A 26,299-nucleotide genomic window follows, 5' to 3' on the forward strand; every position below is an offset into this window, starting at 1 on the left:
TTATGTAAAGTATGTCCTGCACAATTTCTATTTCCAAACACTAAAAACCAAAAGGTATTTTATTTTAGATTCTTGTGTACCTGTTTGATGCCAATCAGTGGCTTTTCTCCTCATAAGATGTATTGCATGTGTATATCCAAATTACTGTTATGTTCATACTCTATTAGTTTTAGTAGCATAATGTTAACATAAATGATTATATCATGAAATGGAATCATGTCTATAACAATTGATAAACTAAAATTTTGCTAATAAGACAGCTGTATTTGAGACTTTTTCAGACCCCAGGTCTCAAAATGAGCACATGATGTTGAAAGATACTGAAGAGGAAGCCCTAAAACTAAATTAAATGGTGAAAATAGTTAGGTAGAAGTCTGCTATAATGGAACCTGAGACATTATTATTACATCTCTTGTAAACTATGTTATTTATGGTTTTATTTCTGCTTTTATTTTGCCAAATTGTCTCTTTTGTAACTGAAAATAACATAAAAATTGAGGTAAAACACTGAAACACAGAACAGGTCATTAATTACACAGGATTATTTCAGCGCAGGAGACCAACTAAATTAAAATTAAAAGCTAAATATTTTTACAGATATTAAATGAGAACAAGTAATTTAATATTACAACAGGTTGAAAGTGATGTTTTAATCTTAAAACTGTTAATAACAGTTGATTTCCAATATATTCAAAGAAAGGTACTACACTGAAAGCAATCAACAAAAAATAACTTGATTTTTTTTTGTCACTCATTTCAGTTTTGATTCTTACATTTGATTTTGCAGTTACCACTTTGGAAAGAAGCTGTCCTATTCATCCTGCAACCAGATCTTCAGGTGTGCAACTCTATAGGGTATTCACATTTTGTGTTTCAATATTTACCCCTTTACCATGGTATTGTGGACAGAATGTGCATTGCTTATATTGCAATATTCAAGGGCTTCCCTGAAATAGTTATCATTTTGAAGGCAGCATGTGTTGCTCTTAAATCTTTCAACACACTTCTGACAAAACATGTACTAATATGTTGAGTTCATACTATCTGCAGTGAAATACAAGTTTTGTTTTTTTTTAATGTTGCAGTCTGTAGGAACACAAATCTCATCAGATTAATTACACTTTGGGTGAAACAATGCAGTGTCAAAGTCACTGAAAATGATCAACACTGAAATATTAGATTGATGACCATGACGTCATTGCAAGACACAGCAGGTTGCATAATAATAATAATAATAATAATAATAATAATAATAATAATAATAATAATGATAATGATATTAATAATGCTTTGTCCAAATCAGGCAAAGGGACAGCCATCTGTTCCATTGTAAGCAGCCGTTGTACGCCCCTGCTTTCTGTCATTTTAAGTCTTCTCTCCTTCCTTTTCATTGCGTCTCTGTGGTCGTCGTGTGAATCTGCAGCGAACAGACCCGCTCCACCACCTAACCTCATATACCGTCAAATAGGCGTTACATCTCTACTTCAGTATAAAAATGGATTCGTGGACATTTTTAGTCCTTTGATGCAATCGTCGCTCTCTGTACTCGGGGAGCTGGTAGAAGAAGATGACCCTTTTCTCTTCGCTTGACAAGGCTTTGCTGCTGTGTGGGGGAGTGGGTTACATCCTGTGGCGTTTCCTGTGTTTGTAAACTAGACGGTATCGAAAACGTCGGGCGAGTGAGGCTGAAAGGTAGATATGATCTTTTCACCATTTCCTTGATGCTCGGTGGATTTAGTTTGTGCATTCGACAGTATGCAATTTTATTAGTAAAACGGTACTCGAAAGAGGCAGAAAAGTGGTTTTTCGAATATTACAGCGTCAATGTTGGTCAGTGCTAGCTAGCTAACAAACGTTAGCTTGAGCATTGGGAGGGGGAGGCAGTCACAACGACGGCCATCACGAATGTCTTTATCGCTCAATCTTGCCTCAAACCAGCTGAGGTTGTGTTGTGTATTGTCTTTTGCTAGAATATGCATCATATTAGTGTGCAAAAAGGATGGTCCGTTGTACACTGTGCAGCAAACAAATGGCCATTTGTTCGCATTAAATGGTTCGATTAGTAGTTGCGTTGGTGTACACTGGGCGAGGGCGCCAGCGAGCAGCTAGCTGCTGGCTAGCTGATGTTAGCCAGGCTGTTTAACACCAGCAAAACTAACGCTAGGTTGGGTTGTGTAGAAAAGGCCAGCTCAGTCAATACTGAAAAAAGACATATATATTTAAATAATCATTATGTTGGAGGTGGGGGATTTTCTCGACTCTCAATCAACGCAACGAAATCCAATAATACGACATAGAGTGATTTTTTTATTAGCCTTAGCAATTGTTAGCGCTAGCTGTCTGTTTTTTTATAGCAACATTAGCTGGCTAACCAATGCTAAAGGTTTTGGCACTGGAGCGTTTTAGTGTTGGTTATGTCTAATTAAACTCTTGTAACGAACACTAATCTCAACCCAAGTATGACTGAATAAATACATAACTGTGGTAAAATGAAAGAGCTACATCGGTCTGCATCGATTGTGCATCAAGTTCAAGTAGTTTTTTCCAAGAAAATTATGGCCTTCTTGCAAGATCAAAGTTAGAAACGAAGAAACGAAATACGAAGGCACTTATTAGCATTCAGAATTGACTTGTAAGCAAAGGGAAGCTTTTCTTTTTCGGATATGTATTTTACAACTCACTTATTCGAACGATGGTTTCGGTATTCACATTCAACAATAAATGCAACATGCAATCGAATTTCACACGGAGATGCACAGGCCTATATGTGTTATAGTTGAACGAAATAAGTACAGTAAATATATAGAACTTTACATTTTCAGTTCTGTTACTGTTGGTATTGAAAAGAGCCGGATTTTCCCACTACTATTAGACTCAACTTTTGAACAGCACGTTAGCTGAAGGAAGAAAGAAAGGGAAAAAAAAACACTGTTGAGATTTTTGTACCACTCTGAGCAAAAAGATGTAATCTCAGCCCAAATAGCAAGGTTTTCTTTCTCTTCTGGAAATTAACTTTTTGTGCTGACTTCATCAATGAGCAAATTTGTTTCAAATTTCACAACTATGGTAAAAGAGGATTAAATTGCCCAGCAGAATAATTCATTAAACATCAGCAGGGAGTTTATTTGAACACAATCATATGTCATGTATATATGTTGTAAAAAAAAAAAAAAAGTCATCATAGTGTCTTAAGTGTCTTTGTTAGAAGAAATATGTAGGGTGTTAAGGTCTTGTCTCATTCATAATCTTACAAGTCAAATTATGCAGAAAGTCAATCAATTCCCTGAATTAGTCTTTTTAAATTCCTGAGACACAGGACAGTGTTTTTTCATGAAAAAAAATGTCATGAATGATTAAAAATTAATGTTTTTTCTTTTTTTCCATGTACAGTTTTATTTTTCAATGAATGTGGACAGTATTTATTTATTTATTTATTTATTTATTTTTCAATGAATGTTGACAGTATTTATTTTTTTGTTTTTTTTATTTAAGTTAGCCAAAGAGTCTTGTCTACAAATGTGGGCAAAACCCATAGCTGGGTCTTAGGAGGTAAAAAGTGCTCTGAAATGGAAAGAAAAACTAGTACCTTTTATTTGTAAAAGTTCACTTTGATCAGAAATCAGTCAAATCAATAATGTGCCACTTGGCTATTCATTGACATTTCAACAAACTAAACAACAAACCAAGATTAGTGTATTGACATCTATTTTTTAGAATAAAGAATGCTAATGTGTAATATCATTTGGGCTTTTATAATGTAAGTTGTGAGGACAAAAGGTAACTTTAACGCTGGTGCTAATGTAATATGTTGTAGGCAGCCAGTAATGCTGTTGTTATTTAATGCTTGTCTGTTTCATTCGCATCCTCCTCTTCCTCAGTTTTAATGCTAGATGAGTGAGGTGGGAGTGGCTTCCCACCAGCCCGACCATCCTGACTGACGGATCTCTGGATGACCTTGTCCCCACCCCTGTCCCTGCGCTCACATACACCGTTACCACAGCAATGTCACATCTGCCCAGCAGCTCAGTCCGCGACCATATGAAATGGGTTTGTTTTGAAAACACCAAAGTGGTTACAAATAACTTAAGTTGCAGTCTTGTGTCACTCAGGATGTTGTCGATGATGACTAGCTTGGCAAAAACCATATGACTGGCAATAAGTCCTAGATGCAGATCATTTCAAATTACAGCCTGTTTTAAACGTATCATTTAGTTGGTCAGCTGTTGTTCTGAAATCTGTGCCCTTTTTGTTTTTCTTTTAGGCGGGGCTGCTTGGCTGCGAGGCTGTCCTGTCCAGCATGGCCCTAATGCAGGCCAGCTCCATGGCTGCTCCGCCCAAAAAAATGATGGCTCCACTTGGCCATGGACCACCGCAGAGAGAGGGACCTGACCGGGCTCCCCAGAGCCACATGATCCTCCCATCTGGAATGAGCTGTCCACCTCTGGTTAGGACCCTCTTGGGAATTGTGGAGTGGGGATGGGGCTGTTTTATGATATGATTTAATTGTCCTTAAGGGTATCAACCCATTTCCGTAATGAATCTGAACATTTTGTAATGGAGTTAAAGATTAAAGAAGTTCCACTTGTTCTTTTAGTTGTTGCCAAGTCAACCATGCATAAGTATAAATGGGGATTGCTTCATGAGGTCTTTGTAAACACTGTTATCCCTCTGCAAAGAGCAGGTGTTCTATAACCTCTAAATAAAATTTTATGCCATATCTTCAGGTATTGTAGTCCGCACTAACATTATATGGGTATTTTTGCCTTGGAAGTTGATTCCACATTACTTCTTTATGTGAAATCAGTAGCTAATTTCAATAAAATCATGCTTCAAATCAGCTACAGTTACAACTCACAGCTTCATCAGCTGAAGAGAAATGCACTCAACCAGCATTAGATCTAGTAATTTAAATAATATTCAGGTTTTGGTTGGAGATTGTTTTTAACTATATTTAAATAAATGACCTGAAACACCATGAAATAATTGGTTTTTATTTTGCTTTGTAGCTCATTCGGAAGGAAGGTGAATTCCAAGCTCCCCGCCTGCTGGATGAGAAGGAGATGAGGGCCAACGAGGACATGCAGCAGAAAAAAAAGAACAGGAAATCAGTAACGCCCTGCAAAGTGAGAGAACAAGAAGGAAGGGGAGGGAAGGTTAGTGGCAGTGATTCTTAAATAGCGAGTGAACACTGCTGTGCACCTGGTTCACATTCAGATTTTCTTATTGCGTAAAATACATCTAGCTACAGCAGATGTTTTAGTAGAAGCCTTCAACTTAACTGTGCCTGACGTGGAGCTTTCATGTGTGCACATTTTGTTTGTGTGGGGGTGGGGGGAGGAGTTCAGGGAAAATGTGGAGGGGGTGGAGGATCTCTAGAGAGGAAAGAGGGGGAGGGGAGCAGAGCGAAACGGAGCACAATAACTGCAGTTGTGTGCATAACAGGGGGAGCAGTAACATGAGGGCATTAGGCCATTGGAAAGGACTGTGGGTTTGTTTCAGTTCAGATGTAAATTACATGAAGTAAAAACAAATTTTATGTCTTGCTCTTTCATTCCCATGATTAACAAAAACATTGACGTAAAGACTTGGGATTTGGTTTGCAAAATTCATTTAATTGTAATGCAAATGCAATCCTTTGAAGTGAACTTTGGAATTTTAGATTTCGATCAGGAATTGTTAGTGGATATGTGTGACTTTGTTTTTATGGTAATATTCATAAACTTATCTTCTGTTAGGTGTACCAGAGGGGTCACATTTTAATACATTTTGAAGCTACAATTTTTTGCTGTCCTCCGTAGGGCACAGGTGGAGATGAGAATGGCCCATCATCCAAAGTGCAGAAAAACTTTATTTGTGATCACTGTTACGGAGCATTTAGGAGTGGATACCACCTGAAGAGACATATCCTCATTCATACAGGTATGAGCTGAGCTTGAAACAACTGCAGTTTAAAGCCACAAACAGATTTGAATACTTAATTATATGAATCATTTATTGAAAAAACCCCTGAAAGCTTGAGTTGGAGTGAATCTAAGAGTGTGCAGCAACTGTAAGGTTTTACAATGGCCTGTTTTTAAAAACCATGTTTGGTAATCGCTTTTACCTCACAGCTAATTGGTGGTATCTGTGGGGACGTTAACTAAAACTGGTGCTCTTCGGTTTAGGGGAGAAGCCGTATGCTTGTGCCGTATGTGACATGAGGTTTATTCAGCGTTACCACCTGGAGAGACACAGCCTCATTCACACGGGTATGCGTCCTTTAACCGTACCCATATTACATAAATCAGACTGCCACTGTGGTCTGTTACTTGAATCAATGGACAGATGCTCAGGGTTCATTTTTTATGTGGACAGTAATTTCCAACAAAGCCACCTCCCAAAAATCTGCCACATTTGTCTTTCAATTTGTCCTATTGATACTGGTCCCCCAACACCAGATAAACGTCTATAAGTAAAGGCAAATGCAATGCAGTGTGGTCCAGTAGTCTCAAGTCCACTATTTAAAAACTCTTGTTTTCTGATTGTATTTTTTGGTTTTTTTTCATTTATAGATGTCCATTTTGCTATAATATAGCTTCTGTATTTTCTTTTCAGCATTTGAGAAGATCACAGAAAGGTTTTTTGTAAATCTGAGCCCAGAATGTTTTCGCGTTTGAGGTCTTTTGAGTGTGGAAGACGAAATTAGCATATTTTGGCTGTCATTGGTTCTGTTAGGACAAACATGAACTTAATCTATAATGTTTTTTTTGCTGTTTTTGGATGTATTGATAGTCATAATGGTATGCTTTTGATTTGATATGTAGTGTATTGATGTTTAATGTACATGGGCTATTACCTCAATGCATTTTGACATGACTGAAAAAAAGTTATTTTCACTTGTAGCAAAAACATTAGCATCCTACAGACGTTTTGATTCAGTGTGGTCACTTTAAACTAAGTTAAGGTTTTCTTAAGGATTCTCCCTACCACTGGTTCATCCACAGAGGTGTTTTCACTTACTGTGCCTCTAAACCTTTTCCCAGGACTGTGTGAATGTGTACATGCACTGCACGATTAGCACCTAATTCGCATTATCTTGTAAATTTGGTGACTTGGTATTAATTTCTACTATATTCACGTCTAAATTTCAGCTTCAGTGTGGACTTCTAAAAAAAAAAAAAAATTCTAAATGTCTGTTGCATTTGAAACAAGTAAAAGTTAAATAAACCACTATAGAAATTGTAATTAGTAATGCAAGCAAGACTTCTTGATAGTGGACTTGAAAGTGGACTCAAACTTTTGGACCCAGTGTATGTATGTGAAAGCCTCAGTGCACAGGCCGCACGGAAATATTTGGTTTAACTTTTGTATGTAATTTTTTTTAAAAATCACTGCATGGACATCAAAGGACTATATTCTCCACTGACCAAATAAACTGCAGGTCTTAAAAAATAATTTCTATTTGCGTTCCACTCTTTCACACAAAATTCTTTGTTTTTCATTGTTTAAGAAGTATTCACTCTGGGTAAGTCAACTTCCATCCTGGCAGTTTTAAGTAAGTGACTACTACCTCCAGTATTCACAAAAACAAATGCATCAATGGTGAACTAATATTGACCATATTTACTCAGCTTACTTGGCATGGTTCAGTCGTACATATATAATTTTTATTCGCCTATCCTTCAGTAAGCAGTTGCTCTCTGCAGCAACTATGCATCTGTTCTTTTTTTTTTGTTACATTTCCACTTAGCTAATATTTTTATGCTCTGTGTGTGTAGGAGTGAAGCCGTACGCTTGTTCCATGTGTGACATGAGGTTTTTCCAGCGTTACCACCTGGAGAGACACAGACTCACTCATACGGGTATGAGTCCATTTACCGTACCCAGTTCAAGTTTTCAAACTTAATTTAAGTCAAATTCTAAGTCATTGTAAACCCATGTTTCCCCTATGAAGACATTATACAGTACAAATATAACAAAATACCCACCAAAATATGCCTAAACAGTATGCTGACAGGGTGTAGTGCATATGTAGTCCAACACAAAGGTCCTGGATCAAAATGTGTGGAAGATCAAATATGTGTAGTGCCATACAACAGCTCAAACGGAATTTACTGAGTATTTCAGGGCCATTGTTTTGTATTGTATTTATATTATTAAACATATTTATTGTAATGTCATTAATAGTAGTTAGAGTTCTGAAAAGAACTTAGTGATACTGCGTGGACCCCTCAAAGTGTATTATCCCTTTTGTACCATCGCTGCATATCAGTATTTACTCTGTTGGTTTTTGTTTTGATTGCTTTTTAGAAGTTATTTTCTGAGTTGTAACTACTTCATCATGCCATGACACATATGAAGATAGGTGTTGTGTACAGTGTATATCGTATACTGTGATACTCATATTATGTTTTTGTGAATTATTTAATGGTGGTTCAGAGCTTAGCTGCGTTAATAAAGCAAGTGACATGTATTCATGATTAAGTTGTCATGTATGGAGAGAACACTGTGGTACATAGCTCAGATTACAGTTAAAAAATCTAATATCCTATGATTTTACTATGAAGTTAAAACTATCAAATGAATAAAGCGTTTTACATGTGGTAAATATTAGTGCCTCCGTCCCCAAGGCAGCTGTTTTGAAGTGGATGACTCACTAAGGCCATGGTATATTATGGGAATAGTCCTTTGATGTCCACACCTACTTTAAATGCCGATTAATGACTGCACAACTCATGTTTCTAAGCTGTATTTGTCTGGCTTTGTACATGAATATTTTATAATGTAGTTGCACGGCTGCTTTATATAAATGCTTCTGCTGTACATTTCTGGCAGAGATCAAATTGGAAGCTTTGAAGCTCAAGGCAGATGCTTACTTAGGTGTAAGCACGCTTGTAATCCTTTAAGAAAAACATAACTTAATGCCATCATACCTTCATTTGTTATGTAGAACACTATCCCAGGTCAGAATACAGTAATTTGCAACAAATAAATTCAACACAGTAGTCAAAACTGTTCTAACATTAGTCATAATACACATAATGTATTGTCATTTCTGTAGCTCCCCAGTTTGATCACCGTCATAGACCTCTCTTTGCTGACTTGTACGTCTTGTTTTAAACATGCTAAGCCTATGTCCTGCTGCTGTTTGGTTACATAATCCAGATAATTAAAATGACTGTTCTATGGCTACATCTGCTTATTGGAAGTCAAGAAACCACATCGCTTTGACTAGAATGTGAAATGTCTGCCTGGTCCCAGTGATTTAATGCCTGTTAACGATGCTTCCCTTTGATGCCAAAGGAAAGTCTTAGCTAATGTGTTAATACTTTGTGTATGTAGGGGTGAAGCCGTACGCTTGCTCCATGTGTGACATGAGGTTCTTCCAACGTTACCATCTGGCAAGACACAGCCTCACTCATACTGGTATGCGTCTGCTTACCTTAGCTCATTAGATGGTGGTGCCTTTGAAAGTGCCTTTAACATTTCACTTCTTAGAGTTGTTAACACATTCTTGGTTGTCTAAAATAATTTGAGCTTCATATACGAAATATTCAGAGACATAAATGTATCCAGACATGGTAAAATATTCTCACTGTCACTTTTCTCACCACAAATATATTTAACTTTATTCTCCCCTGCTCTACTTCTGGTTATTTCTCACTAATTCTCATAGCACACATGACCAGTTACTGCCAAAGATGCATTTGTTTCTCAGGCTGATGGAAGTTTGTGTGGAAGAGCTAATCAGACTTAGGAGTAAGACTTGATGGATATATGTTAAAAAGTATTACTTCTGTTTCTAGCTAATATTTACATACTTTTTGTGTGTGTAGGGGTGAAGCCATACGCTTGCTCCATGTGTGACATGAGATTTTTCCAACGCTACCACTTGGCAAGACACAGCCTCACTCACACGGGTATGGGTTCACCCCCTTTTTTTTTTTTGTTTTTTGCTTCATTAGAGCCCAAATACCCGGTTTAGTGAAATGTATTTGTTTCCTGCATGTAGGTTGACTTGAGTGTGGGTTATTTTATACATTATGCAATTTCAGTTGGTGAGGCTTGAGGCATGCTGGACATAACTGCGGAATACCGTGTGTTTTTTATATTTCAATAAACACTAAAGGTGCTGTTTGCCCTCCATTTCCCAGATCAGCTCCACTGCCATACTTTTAAATTGTACTTTTACCTACCTAGTGAAAATGTTTTGTCTTCGCCATGCATGTGTGCATCAAACCTGCACAAAGTGCAGAAAAAGCTGTTTTTGCTATATTCCCTGGACGCATATGTTGATGTGTAAATGATAGCTTAATTTATTGTCACATACTGCTTTTGGCATGTCTGGATACATAATACAGATGAGTGTGTCCTGTTCAGTTGTCATTGTGTTATTTTTACAAAATATTTTGCTTTGTGTGTGCAGGGGTGAAGCCATATGCTTGCTCCATGTGTGACATGAGGTTTTTCCAGAGATATCACCTGGCAAGGCACACTCTCACCCACACGGGTATAAGTTTTTATTTAATCTTCTCAACTCACAGTACCAGATCTTGTAGTGATTTGCTGTGTTGTGTAGGCATTGCATACATGTGGCAGTATTTGTCATATAGAAAAATGTAGTTTGTAGCGTTCAGTCCATGTTTTGGATTATAGAAGATAGTCATAGTTGAGCTAAAGCATTCATATATTTTACTTCCTGTTTAGTGTATATGTTAACTGCTTTTAGGACAAGACATTCTTTTTTTATTGATTTACAATGACATTGTGTACAGAGTTGATGACATAATTGTCTAAAGTTTGGTACTGTATGCATTTAGGGGTGAAGCCATACGCTTGCTCCATGTGTGACATGAGGTTCTTCCAGCGTTACCATTTGGCAAGACACAGCCTCACTCATACTGGTATGCTTTACTTAATTGTTCCCCTTTACTTTGAAACCCTTCATATAAACAATTTATTGGTGATTTGTTGATTGAGCCCTCCTGTATTTAATACCATAATCATAATAATGCCCCTTTTTCATTAAAAGATGTTTATTTATATTTAGGCTTTGTTGGAAAACTGTCCACTGAAAAAGTGACTCTGTTTGTAATTTTGTGATAAACACTGTAAAGATATTGTTGCATGCATTTTATTGAATGTTGTATGATATATTTAATATAATACACATTACAGTTATAAGTGCGTCATCAGATTGTTGAACTCCATCTAACAGTCTTGTGCTCTGTTTAGGGGTGAAGCCATACGCTTGTACCATGTGTGACATGAGGTTTATACAGCGTTACCAACTGGAGAGACACAGTCTTACTCATACAGGTATGTCCACACCACCTCACCCTCACTGGCTTTAGTCATGCATGTGCCCAACATTAATGTGTACATGGCTGCTTCAAACTCGAGTTTGTATTAAATTATGTTCCTGTGCTTACAAATGCCAATGTTTCATGCAGTGTCTATAAGGATGTTCACAGGCTCTTCACCCATACTTTGGATATGAAATGACATAATGACCATTAGCCAGTTGTTTTACTTGAAACTAGTGTTTGTGGCTTAAACATATCAGCAAGCCAAAAACATAAGTGTGACCGCTGACAGGCATCTTTTTTCAAAATGGTATTATATTTATTAATTTGCTCACTTTTATATTACAATGCAGCATGATGTACACAGTTGGCCCTGTATGTAGAAATTCCACAAATGTGCAAAACCATGTTGACAGATTAGAACTAATCAAATTCTAATTCACATTCAGAATAGTTCTTACTGTCATGACTGAAAAAACACAGACTTGACAGAGCACATAAAACTTAGCATATAGTCCATTATATGTAACATCAATTTCCCAGATTGTGATGATCTGAAAACTGTAACAGAACATAACACACTTTTCTGCAATTTTACATGCACAGTGTATAATTTCCACCATTAGGGAATGTGTCCTTTCAAAATACAAGAAGAGGTGCATTAGTAGTGGTAGAAGTAGATGATGTTGTGAAGTAGTGTGGGAACATGGGAGTTATTTTCACCACCATGGTGATGTGAAACTGTGTTTCAGGATTTTATTTATTTATATATTTGCTCTTGACAGATGAGGTAAGTTTTATTCACATTATGTTGACTAATGCATAAACATATTCACCTTCTTTTTATTTCACTTAATGAATTAACTCTTTAAGTGCCAGACAGTTAAGGGGCTAATAAGCCTTAAAAGTGCCACAGAATTTGGCCGTTTTTCAGTATTTCGCGTCGTTTTTATAATATTTGAAGAATCCTGCAGGAAACCGCTCGGTAACATCCGACCGATTGCTAATTAGATTCAAAACGCACCGGACGCAGCCGATTCATTATTGATCGTAATTTGCATAATTCATAATAATAATAATAATAATCTTTATTTAGATAGCACTTTTCATACATTAAAAACTGTAGCACAAAGTGCTTTACATATCAGTTTAAAAATCAGTACCGCCCCCCACCCACACCCACCCACTCACCCACACACACACACACACACACACACACATACACATATACATGCAAACCCACAAGCTCACACATACTTAAGAAGACTGACTGAGCACGGGTAGACCAGAACAAAAATGTACAAGTAAAAGATCAATTTAGGAGGCGCTGACTCAGGGAGCCTTCCGCACCAGGATGCAGCCGCCAACCCAGCGACCTGGCACCAGCAACACAGCCCCGCATCCCAACTAGTGGGAGAGGGCCAACTGGGACCCCCACCCACCAGAAAGGAGCGGACCCCAGTGAGAGAAGGCACCACAGCCCCCGGAGTCCACAGCCGGCCCCCGGCAGGGAGGGCTCCCTCTGATGAAACACCGGAGAATAAGAAACATTAAAAAGATATAAAAATATTATTCGGTCGCGTGACCTCAAATTCCCGTCTGCTTGGTCTCAAAAGGGGGACACAGAAAGAACGTCATCGAAATGTGAGAAAGAAATGGGGGTGGATGGTTTGTTTGTACACAAATATGGCGTGTTCTCCAAAGCCGATCTGATCGGCCCGTGGCACTTTACAGGTTGTTTTCGTAAAGCCGATTTAATCGGCCCATGGCACTGAAAGTGTTAATTCCAAATAGTGTTAAATGAAATGAAACCATTGGCAGGTGAACAAATGAAATGGGCGATTAGGGATTTCTCTCACTTTTCACATTGTAGGAAACATTTAATGTTATGTAAGTGAACAAGTGAAAAAAGGCAATTTGCTCAATGATTTTTAATGCACAAAGGTTTCATATTATTGGTTTAAAAAGGTAAACTTCAGAAGACACAGTGAACTCACCTAGATATTCAATAATTAAAAAAAAGTTGTTATATTACAGGAAAGCCTTCATTGTACTGCTTATGTTCGTGGCTTGTAGAGTGCATGCAAGATCATTTTTAATACATATTGAAAATGTTGCTGTGATAAGTCATATTTTTTTTTAATGTTCTTCACACATTTTCAGTATTTTGTTTTTAATTCTAAGGTTATATCAGTGATGACAGGCATTCATATTAAAAACGTTTGATATTCACAAAGAGTCAGCTCAAAGGCATATCACACAGATCTGTGAATAGACAAAAATTTGCAAGTGAATTCAAGGAATAGTGTTTGTTGTGAAACGGCTGCATATGAGTGAATGCCAGTAGTTGCAGTTACAGATTTGTCAAGAAACGAGATGAACTGTGGCTCATGTTAGGACATTTAAGATCTTCCAGGTAATGACGGTATCTGATTAGGTTTGGAAAAGTTTTTATGAATGAAAGCAGGTCTGTTTCCATAAATGTATTTAACATACATATTGAAATTTTGTAATGGAAAGTGTTTATGGAAACGGCAAAATAATAAAAATCAAAAAAAGAAAAAAGTTTTATGAAAAAATGCTTTGGTCATAGAGGAAGTGGAAACTTTTTTTTTTTTGTAGCGAACATTGAACATATGCGATGGATCAGCTCACTGAGCAGATGTTTGATATTCTGGACAAAACTTATGGCTCAACAGGTAGACTATTGAGATCAAATTATGTTTGTCTCCTGAAAAAAGACATCACAGCCATTGTAGATGGAAAGCGGCAAAATTCTTCCTCCAGTGTGTTTATTAGAGCAATGTGCCACAGCACCACCTGCTGGTAATTTAATGTACTCACTCCAAATCGTTTCATGAATATGCACAGAATTCATATTTTCATCTTTGTAGATTTTGAAAAGTTTTCTCAAATTTCTCAACATTTTTAATAAAACACAGCAAGCGAGTCTGTTAGGTAAATGGTGATCTGATTTAGAGTTCATATTTTTGAAAGAATGCATTTGTGCTTTCTTGTAGAAACTTAAAAAAAAAAAAAGACTGCTCACAGCTCAGTCATTGTGTCATTTCACATTCAATAAAATGGTTAAGAAAGAACTCAGGTCTTGCATCTTGCACATTTTAGAAGTTTATTTAAGGTGATATTGTTTGTAAGTTAAAATGTCAAATGAAAGTGTAATAATGTTCATTACCAGATTGCTTTCTATAAAAAAAAACTAAATAAAATAAAAAAAAAAAACATTGTTGAAGTGACATCCCAGAAACAATCAAATGTGTGTTTTTTACATGTGTTGTGCATAGTTGTCTACCAACTGCCTAAAATTGTCTTGCCTCTGAGATCAGCGTGACAAAAATCAGTTGTGTCTGAATAAATCTGCTCCAAAAATCTGTAGTTATGTGTAATTGGTGTGAACACGGGAACTTATTGGCATTGTGTGAAAAACTAAAAGGCTATTGTCATGATTTAGGTTCGGGTATTCATCTGGTCATTTTGATTGGTCGTAGTGAATATGAGTCATCTTTGTTTTGTTTGTAGTTTGTCTTAAATCCTCAATTTCTCTAATTTGAGCTCTGTGATTGAACCGCTGGCAAACACAAATTGAAATCGGATATGAAAATGTCATTTTCAATTGGAATAAGAGATGCGTCTGTAAAAGCCTTGGAATTTTCATTTTCACAAAGCGCTGATTAGTGCAACCAAACTTTACTAAGCATTTAGTAAAGTTTAAAGTCGATCATTTTTGGCAGTTGAATTCTTGATGCTAAAGTTGGTACTTTGTGTGTATAGGGGTGAAGCCGTACGCTTGCACCATGTGTGACAAGAGGTTTTTTCAGCGCTACCACCTGGCGAGACACAGCCTCACTCATATGGGTATGCGTCTGCCAATATTAACCCAGTCACAAGATTAGGATGCTGTAACATCTTTATGCTTCATGTAGTTTTACACATCTCAACAAATTGTGAAGGATTAGATTTATTTAATCATTATGTTTTCCAGTTATTGAAATCATCAGCTCATGTACTGTGTAAGTGGATTTAAGAGGCCCTCTGGGAAATTTTATAGGTGTAGACAGGCATCTCATATGGTATTGTATCAAAGTTATTTTAGGTCTTGACATTGGTTATTAACCACAGATATCAATTTAGCTCAGATTGGTATAACGTAGGAATATGGCTTTTTTTATATATTTATTTATTTTATGTAGCAGAGACGCAAAAATAATTCTGTTGATGCTCTGCGTTTAGGTGTGAAACCTTACGCTTGCACCATGTGTGACATGAAGTTTTTTCAGCGTTACCACCTGGCGAGACACAGCCTCACTCATACGGGTATGGGTCCGTGCACCGTGCCCATGACATCCAGTGTTAGAGATCAGTGTGCACATTTTATTATCAGTTCACTTTAAAACATGTGTCTGATACATTTGTTAGGGAAATGTCAAAACAGTTTCAGGATGGTTTCCTAGTATGCAAGCTGAGCAGACACTGCGTAGACCAGATTTGGCATCAATTTCTATCTTATTGGTTGTCTTTGGCTTGAATTTCACAATGAGGGAATGCACTACGGGTGTTCACATCAGATAAAAATATGAACGGCCCAGTGTCTGCCCAGCTTTAAATAGAGTAGGATGAATGTAAATCATTCCACTGTTGTTTTGATGTTTTGTTAGGAACTGCAAAATTGCAAAACAGAAAAAGGCATTATGTGTTTGCATGAATTGGCAGATGTGTGGTTAATAACCAATAGCATAGTTATTATTATATCCTAAATTATAATGGTAAGTGAGGCAAAGTAATGTAATACTGCCACTTTGCATTTAGGTGTGAAACCTTATGCTTGTACCATGTGTGACAAGAGGTTTTTTCAGCGCTACCACCTGGCGAGACACAGCCTCACTCATATGGGTATGCGTCCGCCCACCTTACCCATGTCACTGAGATTAAACTGTACTGTCATGATGTTAGATACACCGTCAGCCATCTAAGGACATGATCCAATATCAAAATGTCGAATGTTTATCAAGCCCACCGTTTATTATGTGTCCATAAAAGCATCATTAAGGAAAGTCAGGACTGCAACATCATCAGCTCATGTGATGTGTTAAGTTGTGGATTTGGAAATTGGTTCACACAGTTTGATGTATGTGTTATTGGGTTCAGAGGAAAACCAACTATCTAACACGGTTTCTCTTTTTTTTTTCTTAATTAAATAAAATTTTGAAAAAGCGGTTAACAACCCATCAATTCTAAATAGATATTTGAAGTATTTTCCTCATTGATGGATTGTAAACACAAAAAGTAACTTACGTCTGAAAATAATCCATGAATGCTCTGCGTTTAGGTGTGAAACCTTTTGCTTGCACCATGTGTGACATGAGGTTTGTTCAGCGTTACCACCTGGCGAGACACAGCCTCACTCATACGGGTATGCGTCAGTGCACCTGCCCTTCTTACATTTTATAGGCCATTATCAAGTTAGTACTTGGATTGTGCTGATAGCAGCAGCATTTGTGGCTTTGCACAAATCGTTTCAACATGGATGTTGGTCATTTAGACATTTTAGTTTAGCGATGTGTAAAGAGCATTTAAGAAAGGGATATGCGACTGGTATTAGATTTTTATTTTGACTATGGTAACATTTTAACTACACAAATAGATGCCTTTTAAGAAAATTAGAGATATTAAAGTGAAAGGCTGCAAAAACAGGAAGCACCAATAGTTTTAGCCTTCTGCTGTACTTCTAAATTGTACATGTTGAGTTTTTGGTTGTAGCTGTTTTAAAAGGAAGTTTGTTGAAGGTTGATCTTACTTAAACTCATTCAGTAAACCTCAGTATGCAGCACTCACCCTGTGTGAGTGTAGTGTGTTCAAGCAGACCTGTGACTGTAAAATGTACTATGTTGGTTATTGATTAGTTTGTTGGTTTATCATCTTCCTACAGAAGCTAAATTAAAGTTGATAGTTGTAGTACTCTGTGACTAGGGCTGTAAATAATTGACTATTTTCATTGAATTATTTTGTCTATGAAATGGTAGAAATCGGTGAAAAAGTGTTTCCCAAAGCCCAAGATGACATCCTAAAATGTCTTGTTTTGTCCACAACCCAAAGATATTTCATTTACTGTCAGAGAAGGAAAGAAACCAGAAAATATTCACTCGTAAGAAGCTGGAATCAGAATATTTAGACTGTCATGTAGTTGTCGATTGATTTAAGGACAACTAAAATGATTACAGATAATTACATGAATACATCATGTGGCTATTATTTTTAGGAATTATAGACTTTTAGAATATGGAATGTTCAAAATAGTCCATACACTGATTTTTTTTTTCTGTTCTTTGACTAGAACAATAACAGCAAATTCATATTTATATATACATATATATATATTTTTTTGTTTTTGCATGAATTGGCAAAAATGTGGTTAATAACCAATAGTTTAGATACTTATGCAGGTAGAATGACAAATGAGATAAAGTAAAATAATGCTGCTACTCTGCATTTAGGTGTGAAACCTTATGCTTGTACCATGTGTGACAAGAGGTTTTTTCAGCGCTACCACCTGGCGAGACACAGCCTCACTCATATGGGTATGCGTCCGCCCACCTTACCCATGTCACTGAGATTAAACTGTACTGTCATGATGTTAGATACACCGTCAGCTAGCCAAAGAAATGAACTGCATTCTGTAAACGAAACTATTACTGTACATATTCACATCACTTATCCTGTTATATATAAATGAAACATTAAAACAAGTCTTTACATGTAACTAAGTACAGGACAGTGACATCATCAGCTCATGTGATGTGTTGTGGATCACACAATTGGTTTACACAGTTTCTATAGATTTTATTGGCTTTGGAGCAAACAAGAGCATGTTCTTCATTTAGAACAAGAAAGAACAAGCGAAAAAGTGGTTAACAACCCATCAATTTCCTATAGATGTTAAAAATACATTACTGGTTGATGGATTGTAAAGCAAAACTTCTAAGTACTGAAAGTAACGTATTGATGCTCTGCGTTTAGGTGTGAAACCTTTTGCTTGCACCATGTGTGACATGAGGTTTGTTCAGCGTTACCACCTGGCGAGACACAGCCTCACTCATACGGGTATGGGTCCGTGCACCTGCCCTACTCACATTTATACATGAGCATTAAGTCTTGGAGGCGGTAACATTAGTTATTGTTTTATAGTTAGAAAACTTTTGAAATCACTTTCTTTGCATTTGGACCAATCTTCAGCTCATATTTCTGAGCATTATACTGAAAACAATCAACAGGGTTTTAGTCTCAGATGAATGTTGCCCTCCAGAATTCTTGGTGGATGGCAGGAGCCTCTAATTTTACACCTATATGGTTAAAATAATACTTAGATGGATGGAAAAAAGGTCTGGAGCTGAATGCCTCTATCCTGATCTGGAAGGTTTTGGTGACCAATACTCAAGATTTGACTCAGATTTATGTGGTTTGTTGCTGCTACATTTATTTCTCTCTCTATTCTTTACATATTTATTTTTTTGTTTACTGCCTGTTGTTTTGGGGGTTTTTTCTATGTGTACCAGTAATGCTGGAGGGCAATGAATCAAAACACATTTGTGAGGATCCAAGATTATGATGATGTTTAATATTACAGATTCTGACTTAACTTCCACATGTGAATTTGGACCGTTATTTTTTTCAAAGTGTCAGTTTTTAGATCATGATTAGTAAGAAAAGAATCAAACCTATAGTGTAAAACAAAAATCCCTATACGTTTAGTTTAAAGATGAAAAAATAACCTCTGTTTTTACACATTTTAAATCCATATCAATTCTTCATTTATAATCATGCATGGAGCTAAAACTGGATACCGGTGCTGTATCATTAAATCTTAGTCTGATTGGAATATTTTGGCGTCAATACACAAATTGTTCACATTTAAATGCATCAAGCCTGGATTTTGCATTTTGATCATGGCAGCATGATCAGCAGTGTCTTCTATATAGTATCTACCATTTACTGAGTTCCGAAATATAAAAATAGATGCTTCTCCGGGTTATTAATTATTTATTAGACCATTAGTGTAAATGTCAAGGTAAGATGGCTTTGATAGACTGTTGCAGTAGTTTTGTTTAGATACAACATATATAAAAATGTGAACCTTACCCAGTGCATGTGATCTTGTTCCTATTGAAATAAAACATGAGGGAATTTTTGTTAGGAAAATCTGCCCCCCCACCCCACCCGTATTCATACTTAAACTTCCAGACTTTATGGCATGACCGGAAAACTTCATATTTGTACGAAAACAAAATAAATCTCACACTTTCGACTTAGGATGAACATTTCTCTGCCAGTATTTTAGTCAAAGTTGTAGCCTGAGCCTGAAAGTTGTATTTGTTGCACTTGTGGGCGGTAGGGCTAATATGTTGCTCTGTGTGTGTAGGGGTGAAGCCGTATGCTTGTTCCATGTGTGACATGAGGTTTATTCAGCGTAACCATCTGGAGAGACACAGCCTCACTCATACGGGTATGCGTTCCTTCACCGTACCCTTACCACTGACGAAAGCTCTGGCGTTTTGCAACATGACGGGGTCACAACAAACTCGAGTTTGGATTGTCAAGTCATTTGATGGGATGTTGAACCAGCCTCAAAGTACTTGCCCCAGTTTTTGGGGCCACTATGTTGCGTAGATCTGGGCAATTAAACAAAGAAATTCCACTCTGATCTACACATAATGAGTTGATGACGAGGCCTTTTAGATTAACTATTTTCAGATGCTGAAATTATAGTGTAAAGTGGTTGAATTTAACTGTATATGGCAGTTTTTCCAACTTGTTTTAATTGTTGGAAAATTAGTCTGCAAAGAAAGAATAGCAAAAAAAAACTGCACACAGTTTATTGGTACAAAAGGCCAAAATTGATGCATTGACTTTGTATCTGTGTGCTCTTTTAGGAGAGAAGCCATTTGCTTGTGACATGTGTGATATGAGGTTTATCCAGCGCTACCATCTTGAGAGACACAAGCGTGTCCATAGTGGAGAGAAGCCTTACCAGTGTGAACGGTGCCAGCAGGTGTGTATGGACAAACGACAAAGCAGTAACCCTGTGTTGACGTTCATTTAATGCAAAACTCTTTCATTTCAGAGTATATCTAAAGGTTGAGTTTGTTTTATTTCAATGCAGCTCAGCATTTACTTTCACAGCAACTTGATTAATAATGGTGTAATTTGTGTTTTTCATAGAACTTTTCACGGACAGACCGGCTGTTGCGGCATCGGCGGTTGTGCCAGGGCCGCAGCGTAGCCAAAGTGGAGAACCAGCCGTGCTGTGAACCACGCCCGTACCCCCAGGAACCTCCACCTGCACCCCCGACCTGGAGTCCTCTTCACCCCCCACCGGGTCGACTGGCCGTCTGACATTCCGCCTTCCCAACACCCGCACCGCCACCAGAAATGGGACAAGCCACAGGGTTTCTTCTCCTCAGCTCTGTACAGAGTGGCGCCACACTCTAGCACAGACTGATCTTTGCAGCTCCAGTCTTGGGATTACTAATGACAGAGGGACATTTGTGTTTTTGTTTTGTTGACTTTTTACTGTGTTTCCTTTTACCCCCCAGTTTTTTTTAACAAGACTTTTCTGTGATGAACAGTGGTCCTGTTTTGTACTTTAATCTATTTGATTTTTTTGCAAAAAAAAAAGAAACAAAAACAGTTTTTATTATTGTGGTTAAAAAATATATCTGCTTTTAGTGGTACTAGGGAAGGGCAAGGGTATTGTTTATCCGGACATTTTAGCAACAAAATGGGATGCAGTGGTGAGGAAAAAGTATTTGAGCTTTTTTTCAAACTTTTCTTACATGGCCCATTTAGGTTTTAAAAGATCATCACTTAGGTGGAAAAAAATATATGAAACTGAACTTTATGCTTCGGTTAAGCATGGAGAGCCCACTGTTTACACCACAAACCAGATTTTGCCTTTTGAAACAGCTCGTAGACTAAACCTGGTACAAACAGTGGGAGTTCCCTGACTTCACAAGCACAGATGCCACAGTTTTACCAGTTCCTTTTGTGTAAATAATGTTTAATATGTCATTGGACTTAAGTGATGATGGTTTTATTCATGAAATGGGCCAAAATGAAGCTGAAAATTAGAAATGGGTTCAAATACGATCTGTTTCCACTGTTTCTGTGGTAAACTGACAAACTTTGTAAGTGTGTGTATAAAAACGTAATATCGAACAGTGCTACAAAACTGTAAACCATGACTTCCAAGAGGTGGGTGAGGAGGGGGCAACCTGCTGCAGACTGGCTCTGTGTGGGACATGAGGGTGGGGTCACAGGAGAGTCACCTGTGTATCTCATGCCCTGTGTCATGTAACATGATGACTCAGGAAGTGGCACAGGATGACGGCCTTAGCAAGTCCTCCAGCGCTGAGAGTTACACTCTTGTACTTTCAGGCGTGTGTTTGTCCACAGAGATCTGCAGACCTAAGGCTGACAGGGGGCTCTCCCAGCTCTGTCCACAGATCTCGGTCTAAAACGGTGCAGGTTGGCCACTTGAACTCCCATTATGTTGTTTGTACAGATTCTCAAATTGTGAGATAAGTGGGGGTATACAAAATCTTGTGGCCTTAGTGTTTTTCTTTTTTCTTTTGCCTTTTATTTTCAGCTGTTTATCATTGTGGATCAGATGTATTTACTAAGACGACACAGCCTTTTACCTGTTCTTTTTTTTTTTTTTTCCTTATAGCTGTAATGGTTACAGAATGTTGATGGGCTTCAGTGGCGCTGAAACAGACCAATATTTTCTCCTGTCAAGAGAGAAAGTTGTGTTTTGATGAGTATTTTGGGTCATTGTTACTGATTACAGTGTAACACAATATGTAATTTTAGCAGCCCCTGGGAGTTGAACAGTCCTTGTGAGAAGTCGGTAGTACTAAATTGCTTCCCACTGCAGTGCTTTGGCTGGTTGGAGGCCATAGCAGAATCAACACTTGCTTGACTCTGCTACACACTAACAATTGCCTTTTTATCCAAATATTACGTGGTTGGTGTGTATAATGGATGTCTGTCATGTCATTGGGTTTAGCCTTAAGTAAGTGCGGATACACAAATAATCATTGTAGTACTAAACGATATTGTAACAAGCAATTTCTTTTACCTATGATTAACTTTGAGCATACTGTGTGAAAGTCTTTGACGGTCAGACTGCAAGGAGCCGGCCGGTCAGGGCCACTTCACTGCCGGTTGGAGAATTTCTCAAACTTGATCCGGTCTGTGATTGGCTAGCTCCACATTTTCCAGGTTATTATCCTGTCCGTACAGAGGAAGGATTAGTCTGAACCCGCACATGAGATGAACTGAAGTCGATGCGTTTAGTTCAGGGTTGCAATGAAGTGTGAGGAGTTCCGAGCTGAAGGTGCATCAGCGATTTTAATTATGTAACAAGTTGTACATTTTAACACATCTCTGTTTGAGCTCTGCAAAGTGATGTTTGGGGAAAAAAGGAGGTTTTTAAGATGGGAATTCTTCCACTTTTAAGTCCAGATAAGCTTTTAACAGAACGTGGAAATGATTTGTAGAATGATCATGTTTATGTTGGATTTTAAAGAAGTTGCAGATTACGGAGTTAAAGGTAGACTAAGCCATTTCACCCCCTGTAGATTTTGTCTGGAATAATGTGCAAGGCAGTCAAGGGTGCCTTTTTTTTTTTTTCCCCTCTCCCCCCTTTCGCTTAAAAAGCCAGGGCTGTGTTCAAATTCTGCGTACACAGAATGGACAGTTAGACTGAGGAGATGCACGTTGAATTAGACCCAAAGAGGACTGGATTAGAACGGCTTATTCCACCTTTAAATCACAAACGATACCAAAAGTGTTGACAGTCCTCTTGATATCAAGGCAAAGTTGTGTGATGGTAAAAGTGCACAGTTGGGATTCAGGATGAAATAGGCCAGTGGCAGATGAAGACCAAGTTTGAGAAATGCATTGATTTTGCTTTGGAAACACTATTCCAGATCTGGGGAAGGGAAACTGCTGGCACGAGCACATACTGAAAATGGCTAAAGGGCAATACAGTATATAGTTGACGTCACTTGTTAATACCTTTTTGTCACTTATTGTTTTAGTATTATCAATCTCATTGTTAAAATGCAATAGAATCCTTGAGTCTCAGATCATTTGTTTATAAGATGGAGGTTTAATTTTTCAGACGGATAGAAGGATTTATTTGTCTGAGGATTTCTCATCACATTTTGATGATTGTTTCAAGGACCTTTTTTTTATTCTGAAATTGTAAACACTGGAGTGAAAGGAAAAAAGGCAAAAAAAAGAGATATGGATATTTTTCCTTCAGACTGTACTAGATTTTAGGTTTTAGACAAAGCCTACTTCTCCTCAACTTAACAGAAAAGGTGAACAGGACAATTTGGATCAGTACAGTTGAGAGCCCAGTATGTTCAGTAATTTTGACATTAGAGGCAGTAGAATCACCAGAAAACGTTTTCTTTCTTATACAAAGTCCCTGGTATTTGTAGTAAATTATATTGATAATGGTATTAGATGAACAACAGCATAACAGTAGCTATCACAGATTAGTTGTTTTCTTTATTAGTCTTGCATGCAGAGTTATGGTCCTCAGTTAAGATAGGATCTTGGTATTGATTATTTTGTGTAGGAAAATGAGTGCATAAGAATAACTTCCTAAAAAAATGTTACAATGATTATTGTAAAATGGGCTAACTAATATGTACCCTTGTGATCCAATTAGTTTCAACTGTATGAAAATCAGAGGAGAGGCTTCTTACTATTATGCTGAAATAAAAGAATTTGTAAAGGACTTGGATGTGTACTGTGCAAACATTTTTCTTTTAAGCGAAAACTTCCAACTTGACCTAAAAAAAAAAAATCTTACTGTGTTTCAGTTTAAAGGTGGAGTAGGAGATCCTGGAAAAACAGTTTGAGCAAGCTACATCTTAAAAACACACAATTCAGAAGTTCAAACCCCTTTCTTCAGACTTCCCCCGCAAAGCCACGCCTCCGGAGTACTGGATTGTACTTGCAGATGGGGGAGGGACAAATGGCAGTTGAGTTTGATAGACATATCACCATTCAATCATTTTGATGGGCCGGTTAAAATGATTGGATGGTGTTTTTTCAGTCCTGTCTGTTCCACAGGTGTCTAAAATTTTTTATTTTTATGTTAGAGCATTTAATTAATTGGTTGCAATCAAAGTGTGAAGGGGATTTTAAACAATATAGTACAAAATGCTCCAGGTAAACATCTCCTACCCCACCTTTAACTGCTCATACAAGGTAGATATGTGTGTCAACCTTTCAACATGTATATTTTTCACTTGCAGTTCATGTTTTACAGTGTCACATCAGAAGTGTTTGACATAGTGGGAACAATGGCTCATACATCACAATCAGGGAAGTAGAGCATTTTACACTATTGATATGCAGAGACATAGTGTGTTGTTCTGCGTGTGTGTTTATGTGTGTGTGTATTGCACAACATTCCACAGCAGAAGGATAAGTTAATGTATGAGGCAATCATAGAAGCCCATCGTTGAGCAGATAGATAGATAGATAGATGTTTTATTAATCCCGAGTGAAATTCAAATATTCAGCAGAAAAAGACAAAACAGGCAGGTTAGTAGCCAATAGTCATATATTTAAGTGCTGCTGTCAATATTTGAAGGTGATATTTCTTGCTTTTTTTCTTCAAAGCTTCCTGGATATAATCACATTTACACTAAAAACAATATTGATGGTTGTGAACACATCACCCCAACACAACAGTATCTTAGTAGGAAAAGTCCAAAAGAGTTGAGTATTATTACAAATATCTACACCCCAGTTTTTCTGGCAGGGGTTAGTGTTTGTTGGGTTAACTTGAACAAAAGTTCTGGAAAAATCTCTTTACTACCTTTCATTTGAAGTCACACAGATATATGTTTTAAACACACATGACCTCCACTCTTAAAGGATTTTCCATTCAGGAATGTTTTCACAAGATTATATATGATGGTCTGTATTTCCTCTTTGTATCTCCACTGGTATGCATGTGGACTTGTGGGTAAATGTCAACGACAACCCAAAACATTCTGAAAAGCCCATGGTTCTCTTCATCTGAGGTAGTTGTAGTGTTTTGAATATTGGACTATGTGATTGGGGGCTTAGCACCGTAGCTTTACAACATTAATCATCTTCTTACTATGTAACTGGTTGTATCATGTAGAAGGTGATTAATATTATTCTGGTTCATAATATGCAATATATTTAACAATTCAACATGTTTTGTTTCTATATATATATATATATATATATATATATATATATATATATATATATATATATATATATATATATATATATGTACAGGGTGGGGAAGCAAAATTTACAATGAACATTTAGTTGTTTTTTCTCAGCAGGCACTACGTCAGTTGTTTTGAAACCAAACATATATTGATGTCATAATCATACCTAACACTATTATCCATACCTTTTCAGAAACTTTTGCCCATATGAGTAATCAGGAAAGCAAACGTCAAAGAGTGTGTGATTTGCTGAATGCACTCGTCACACCAAAGGAGATTTCAAAAATAGTTGGAGTGTCCATAAAGACTGTTTATAATGGAAAGAAGAGAATGACTATGAGCAAAACTATTACAAGAAAGTCTGGAAGATACTATTAAAGAAGAATGGGAGAAGTTGTCACCCGAATATTTGAGGAACACTTGCGCAAGTTTCAGGAAGCGTGTGAAGGCAGTTATTGAGAAAGAAGGAGGACACATAGAATAAAAACATTTTCTATTATGTAAATTTTCTTGTGGGAAATAAATTCTCATGACTTTCAATAAACTAATTGGTCATACACTGTCTTTCAATCCCTGCCTCAAAATATTGTAAATTTTGCTTCCCCACCCTGTATATATATATATATATATATATATATATATATATCTGTGTGTGTGTGTGTGTGTGTGTGTGTATATATTAACAAAACGTTAAATTGTCACAGCAGA

The 26,299-nt window shown here is 37.2% G+C and overlaps 1 protein-coding gene and 1 long non-coding RNA gene across 23 annotated transcripts; both read left to right on the top strand.

Moving 5' to 3' along the window:
- Positions 1 to 1,377: 1,377 nt before the first annotated feature.
- On the top strand, positions 1,378 to 24,108 carry znf740a (zinc finger protein 740a). 22 transcript variants are annotated; one of them, XM_030135228.1, is made up of 21 exons: positions 1,378 to 1,692; positions 3,879 to 4,047; positions 4,262 to 4,444; positions 5,007 to 5,123; positions 5,799 to 5,919; positions 6,165 to 6,248; positions 7,758 to 7,841; positions 9,322 to 9,405; positions 9,816 to 9,899; positions 10,406 to 10,489; positions 10,800 to 10,883; positions 11,215 to 11,298; positions 15,075 to 15,158; positions 15,534 to 15,617; positions 16,110 to 16,193; positions 16,630 to 16,713; positions 17,795 to 17,878; positions 18,318 to 18,401; positions 19,717 to 19,800; positions 20,228 to 20,346; positions 20,517 to 24,108. In XM_030135228.1, the coding sequence occupies exons 2-21, from the start codon at positions 4,003 to 4,005 to the stop codon at positions 20,688 to 20,690; spliced, it is 1,935 nt and encodes a 644-aa protein (XP_029991088.1). In that variant the 5' UTR covers positions 1,378 to 1,692; positions 3,879 to 4,002; the 3' UTR covers positions 20,691 to 24,108. The 22 variants fall into 22 exon arrangements, with proteins under 22 accessions (XP_029991088.1, XP_029991097.1, XP_029991096.1 ...); XM_030135227.1 differs by having other exon boundaries at positions 1,379 to 1,692; positions 5,007 to 5,153; XM_030135237.1 differs by lacking the exon at positions 10,406 to 10,489 and having other exon boundaries at positions 5,007 to 5,153.
- Positions 7,849 to 9,189, top strand: LOC115420067 (uncharacterized). The gene is made up of 2 exons (XR_003935496.1): positions 7,849 to 8,261; positions 8,293 to 9,189. It is a non-coding gene; the product is annotated as an uncharacterized LOC115420067 (long non-coding RNA).
- Positions 24,109 to 26,299: the final 2,191 nt, after the last annotated feature.

Source organism: Sphaeramia orbicularis, chromosome 5 (assembly GCF_902148855.1).
Source record: "Sphaeramia orbicularis chromosome 5, fSphaOr1.1, whole genome shotgun sequence".
Lineage (NCBI taxonomy): Eukaryota > Metazoa > Chordata > Actinopteri > Kurtiformes > Apogonidae > Sphaeramia > Sphaeramia orbicularis.

What these genes read in the sequence shown, in the direction of transcription:
- znf740a (XM_030135227.1), top strand. Translation starts at nt 4,003, where the DNA reads ATGTCACATCTGCCCAGCAGCTCAGTCCGCGACCATATGAAATGG. An exon ending in ACACAGCCTCACTCATACTG is followed by an intron (nt 10,884 to 11,214) that starts GTATGCTTTACT and finishes TGCTCTGTTTAG; the next exon opens with GGGTGAAGCCATACGCTTGT. An exon ending in ACACAGCCTCACTCATATGG is followed by an intron (nt 15,159 to 15,533) that starts GTATGCGTCTGC and finishes CTCTGCGTTTAG; the next exon opens with GTGTGAAACCTTACGCTTGC.